Here is a 6,008-nt window from a genome sequence, read left to right as displayed (position 1 = left end):
CTTAAAAATAACTGTCCCTTTACTCCATGGTCAGTGCAGTATTTACAACCTCCGGTGATTCAAGCCCTTCACACTATAGCTCATGCTATAGCTGAAATAGGCCTAGCCAACAACAATAATATTCATTCTAACCAGTCTCCATCTAAAGCTCTGCGCATGTTCCAAGCAAATATTTTTTTCTATGGCCTGTCCTAACAGTATTAAAGGTAGCTGTACTGCCAATGGTACTAAACACCGTGCCAGCAATCTTCTCCCTGGAAGCAGTGAAATGGCTTCTTTTCTTCTTTTTTTTTGTTTCAATTTATAATTAATTTTAATAATTTTAATGACAGAGGCTAATCCTATATCCATTTTATCTGTGGAGACTTTGGGGTTTTTTTTTTATTTCAAAGTTCACATATCCTAGGCAATGCTGGAAAAACATAGAAGCCCTCTCTATTAAATTATCTACTAGTATTCTATTATGGAAGAATGAAACAGAAAGATGACTATCTACAATCCAAATTGTCTGGGACAGTTCTTCCCACCAATGCTTTCATAAATAAGGCAAAATAAGAAAAAATAGAGCGATTACTCCTGGCCTGATCCACCAGGAAAGTGAAAATAGTAATCGGACTGTATACTGTCTTACTTTTCTCCGCTCGTGTCAATAAAACTCTCCCAGTGTACTTTCATGTATCTTATGAAAAATAAATAACTGAGGCTGCATTCCAATTGTGTTTTGCCTTGTGTTCCATCTCCTAGCAGGAACACATAATATTTACAAAAAGCATCAAGAATGCCATAGCAAATAAATCAATTATACACCTGAAATGCAAAGCAAAATGTTAAATGGCACATGCCAACGTGCATAGGAAAACACAAAGGGGAAATTAAATTCCACAGCTGTAGCACTACAGATGCCCCTGATACTGATGAAACACAAGCCCATTTCCTGTTTCCCTGGCTTCAAATGTTAAACTTACCCTGCGCAAGAGCTTATCTAAAATCTCCCAACAAGCTGTCACCTTCTCACATTAAATCCACAGAAATAAAATGTCACATACTCAACAGCACATGTCTTTATTCAAAACAGATTGATTGCATCCCTTATCATATTCAAACTAATGTATCCCAATGTGTTAGTTTGCTGTGCAATAAACTATATCTTACGGACAAATCACCCTGTGCCTCTCCAAAGAGTGACGGCATCACTCATTAAAAGAGGCAATCTTTTGCATGTAAACAAGCCAACATTAGGGGATATCTATAAAAGAGGAGGGCATGCTAAATGAGGGTGTTACCCATAGCATCCAATCAGATTCCACAGCTGTTTTTTGAACAGGTCTGAAAGTGAAAGGATCCTATTTGACGACACGGGAAACAACTCCCATTTAAATTCCTTTACATCTATAGACTAGGGTAGCATAGGCAAGAAATCCAAATTTTACAACGGTGGATCAGGGAAACAGGTCTGTCAGTGAAGTAAGGCCTAACAACTTCAATAGCTTTTAGCTTTAAAGAAAATTATAGATTGGATGCAAATAAACCTGTTTAATTACTGCAGCAACTAGAAAAGAAAGATATACCAGTAATTTAATGATTGAAACATTATTCAAGCAAGCAGAGAAAGTAAAAGGGAATGCTTGTAAAACATTGTGCAGTACACCGCACTGCACACATTCATCACGTTCGCAACTGCAGTCAAGAGTAAAGAAGTTTATTCCTTTCTCATCGGGGAAATAGCTGGGGTTAGTGGGTTAGCTTAGTGACTTCTTGTTGAGGAATATGTGGTTACAGTGGCTTGTGTAAATCACTTCTCAGATGGGGAATATCTAGGGCTAGTGTACACCTCAAACGAGAAGCAAAGGCTAGTGGGTGAATAATGGTCATCTCCTTAGAGAGCTGCAGATGACTTTTGTGACTCTTTCTATCATTCTCATTTTGCAGAAACACAATGTGGAAAGAGAGAGAAAGCGAGAGACCATAAAAGCAGGAAGCCAGTCAGCACATTATGGCTTACAGACTGTAAAACCTGGAGGCAGACTGTAAGTAATCCCCACGGCTCGACTGGCTCCAGTTTAAACACCATGGACAGTACTCAGCAGAGATGCAAGAACTGAACTGAAATGAGCGTTGAAAGGAAAGGGAAAATGAGGCTGGGGAAAGAGTGACAGAAACAGAAGGTAGGATGAAGGCAAGACAGATGCACGAAGGAAAATACCAGAAAAAAAAATCTGTTTCAATAAAAGGCTAAAAAATAATTTCAAAAAAGCATCGTCTGAAAAGCAACCCATTAGAATAGGTGCAGAGAAAGCAACAGAAGAAAAAGAGAGACGGTAATAAATAATGAACCAACTGATGAGGGAAGGATAAGTATCTCTGAAGACACCACTCCCACCTCCTTATTGTTACCCTGTAAAATCACACAAAGAATTTCTTCACAGCTAAACATGCCTGCCACACACACAAAGAGGTAGTCAGTTAGCCTTTGGACCTCCGCCCCATAGAAATGCAAAAGGCCATCCGAATCATGGGAACGGCCGCGGTCTCAACCATTAATACATGCAGAATTTCTACAGAGCATTATTAAAAGGGAAAATGCCGCTTAGGGTTTTGCTATAGTGATAAAGCTATACAAAGGTGAGGAGTTAGATAGGGTTCGAGCATCTCCTACTCCTTGCAAATAGTAATGAGCACTGGTGAGCCGTACCATCTGGGCTGCAGTAAATTACAGTTATCATTTAGCCCCGCTTTTCACGTTCCCTCACATTCGAGGAAGCAATGCTGTTAATATTATCATTTTTATTGTTTTTATTCCGTCGGCTTTTCTTATAGATTTGAAATGTACCGCTCCAAAGGTGACGATCAAGGATGCTTCTAAATGCACTGCAGGCATATCTATCCCTGGGGGAAGCTAAACCAGATTGTGTTGTAATCCTTTCAATTGCCATGGTGACACAAAGGCACTTCTGTTGTTTGGTTACCCCACGGGTCTATGAGGTGGCACTACAACGAAATGAGCCGCAACCTTAAAAGTATTATGTGGCCCATAAAGAATGCAAAATGGGGGCCGACAGGCTGCAATTTACGTGACAACTGATATCCAGGAAATCATGTAAATGTTGAGTGGATTAAGAAAAAAAATAAATAAGGCGTATCGCAGCAGGATATATAATATCAGTTATCGTATTCACTTATCTCCACCTGTGCCTGACTTGCTCTTTTCCAAACAGAGATGCATGCACTCTGACACGGTCCAACAGTTCACCTACTCCTATTGAAGTGACACCCCAAACTAAAAATGGCCTATGCACCGAGCAGGTGTCACTATAGACAGAGGACAAGTGTAACACAAACTCCAGACATACAAACAGTGACTGTCCTACTCTGCCTGGATGTCTGGTTTCCTCCAAATGTCTGCAAGATATAACACTAGCCCTAGTGGAAATAAATGATAACCAACCCCAGCGACAGTTAAGGCTAATAGCAGGTGTGTGGGAGGCGTAAGTCAATACCTTGGGGACAAATTGTGCTCATTACAAGTTACTGACCCCCAGAGGCCTACAGGACCTGCCAGCAAGTCAGGGGTTACATGAAAGTAGCAAAGCATTTCAATGCAGCACATTGTTTTTTTTTGTGATAACCTAATGAGGATGGGATAACAAGAGATGATCAGCACACAATAAAGAACTGATGATCAAGACACAAAGACCCCCAACTAGTGAGCACGACACAGCACAGGGGACCGCTGAGTACCATGTCTGCCAGCCTCAGCGGTCCATACATGAGCAGCGCTGCCTATACCTGGTGCAGCAGCAGGAGCAGGGCCGCCTGGATGCAGACGATGGCCAGCACTCTGGACTGTTTCCGGCACATGGTGGTCACAGGCGAACGATGGGGCTATGATGGCTTCAAGAAAATCACGGCAGTGTCCCGCTCGTCCAGATCTAATCTTCTTCTTCTTGTTGTCCCCGTCACGGCAGCAGCAGCAGCAGGACAAAAAAGCAGCAATAAGACGAGAGGGGGGACCGGAGGAGATAATGACAAATCCCTACAAGCTGTGGCCAGAACATAGGGGGTGATTTCCTCCTGCAGTTCCCACCCACCCCCCAGGAGGAGTCCCCAGGCTGCGTGCTGGATGCGATAGTCCCCTTTACATCAATAGGATGGAGATCGGCTCTCTTTTGTCTGCCACCTTGCAGCAGAAGATAACGGGGCAGAGATCCGGCTGCCAATGGAGGGATGCCGAGAGAGGATGATGATGGTGGTGATGGTGATGATGATGGTGGTGCTCTTCAGGTTGGCAGCCGCAGCCCTGGCTCAGTTCTCAGTTCCTGGGTGCCCGGCTGCTTTCTGATACACACAGTGCTCTCCTACTAGCATCACATAGAGCGCTTCCCTCTCTGTCTCTTCTCCCTCCTCCTCCTCCTCCTCCTCACACACTGATAACAATACAAGGCGCTGGCTGGATGAATCCCTGTGTGATGAGGAAGAACACATCCCCTTAAGTTTGTTTAATGGCCGGACAACCAAGTAAACATAAAGGGACAAAAAACACAGGAAGCGTGTTTAATGGTCGGATAACCAGGTAAAAATAAAAGGGACAAAAACGACAGGAAGTGTGTTTACTGGCCGGATCACCGTTTTTCTACTACGGCCGGCCCGGAGGCAGTTAAACCCCAAACACAAACATGTTAATATATTGCCGTTTGCTATACCTTAGATGTAGTGGCTGCATTCATTTTCTTTTATTAGCCTTTTGTCCCTTTTATTTGTATCTGGTGATCCGGCCAGTAAACACACTTCCGGTCTTTTTTCCCCCCTTTATTTTTACCTGGTGATCCCGCCTGTAAACTCACTTCCTGTATTTTTTGTCCCTTTAAGTTTACCTGGTGATCCGGCCAGTAAACACACTTCCTGTCGTTTTTGTCCCTTTTATTTTTACCTGGTTATCCGACCATTAAACACGCTTCCTGTGTTTTTTGTCCCTTTATGTTTACTTGGTTGTCCGGCCATTAAACAAACTTACCGTCTTTTTTGTCCATTTTATTTTGACCTGGTGATCCGGCCAGTAAACACACTTCATGTATTTTTTGTCCCTTTTATTTTTACCTGGTTATCCGGCCATTAAACACACTTCCTGTCTTTTTTGTCCCTTTATGTTAACCTGGTTGTCTGGCCATTAAACACACTTCCTGTCTGTTCGGTCCATTTTATTTTTACCTGGTGATCCAGCCATTAAACACACTCCCTGTCTTTTTAGTACATTTAATTTTTACCTGGTGATCCAGCCATTAAACACACTTCCTGTCTTTTTTGTCCCTTTTATTTCTACCTGGTGATCCGGCCATTAGGTCTTTTTCACACCGAAAGCGTGTGCGTTCCAGAGCGGTAGCTGCTGGAACGCACCACGATCGCTTAGAAACTTCTCCGGCGTTTCCGCCCGCAGTGCAATCGAACGTGTGGCAAGAATTTGCTCTATTTTTTGCGTTTGCAGTGGAACGCAACGCTGGCAAACGCTTTCGGTGTAAACAAGCCCTTAAATACACTTCCTGTCTTTTTGACCCTTTTATTTTTACCTGGTGATCCGGCCCGCAAACACACTTTCTTCCTTAGGGCGGTTACACTCACTCCTCCAATGTATCTATGGAGGAGTAACATAGCAACCCTTGTTGCATTGTCAGCCTTTGAAGAGGGTAGTTCTATTGTTAGTAGACATGTGCACCGGCAAAAAAATTGTTTAGTTTCGTATAGTTTTGATTAGGATTTTGCGTTATTTCGTTTTTCAGGATTCGGGTCTGAAAGTCAATTCGTTTCGGATTCGTACGAAATTCTGTAGTCTGTACGAATTGTTGTTTCGTTCGTTCGATGCATATGAAAAGCAGGGCTGTAGCTACCATGGGGTGAGTGAGGCGCTCGCCTCAGGCGCAGCTGAGAGGGGGCGCAGCCAGGCCATTGGCAACAAGGGCGCTAGACGGCCATCACAGCCATGGCTCAGCAGGGAGAAGAGGAGCAGCACAGGCTCC

The 6,008-nt window shown here is 43.3% G+C and overlaps 1 protein-coding gene across 1 annotated transcript in view; it reads right to left on the bottom strand.

Moving 5' to 3' along the window:
* The window catches only part of CDH2 (cadherin 2), a 267,906-nt gene extending 264,005 nt beyond the window's left edge, over positions 1-3,901 (bottom strand). The window contains exon 1 of the mRNA XM_018554665.1: positions 3,787-3,901. Coding sequence (XP_018410167.1) covers positions 3,787-3,858 — 72 coding nt within the window. The 5' untranslated portion in view covers positions 3,859-3,901. The remainder of the gene's footprint in view (positions 1-3,786) is intronic.
* Positions 3,902-6,008: the final 2,107 nt, after the last annotated feature.

The sequence above is a fragment of the Nanorana parkeri genome, unplaced genomic scaffold (genome assembly GCF_000935625.1).
Source record: "Nanorana parkeri isolate BGI_ZX_2015 unplaced genomic scaffold, ASM93562v1 scaffold168, whole genome shotgun sequence".
Taxonomy (NCBI): domain Eukaryota; kingdom Metazoa; phylum Chordata; class Amphibia; order Anura; family Dicroglossidae; genus Nanorana; species Nanorana parkeri.
Note: the sequence above shows the minus strand (reverse complement) of the source record. Positions and strands in the feature narration are given on the sequence as shown.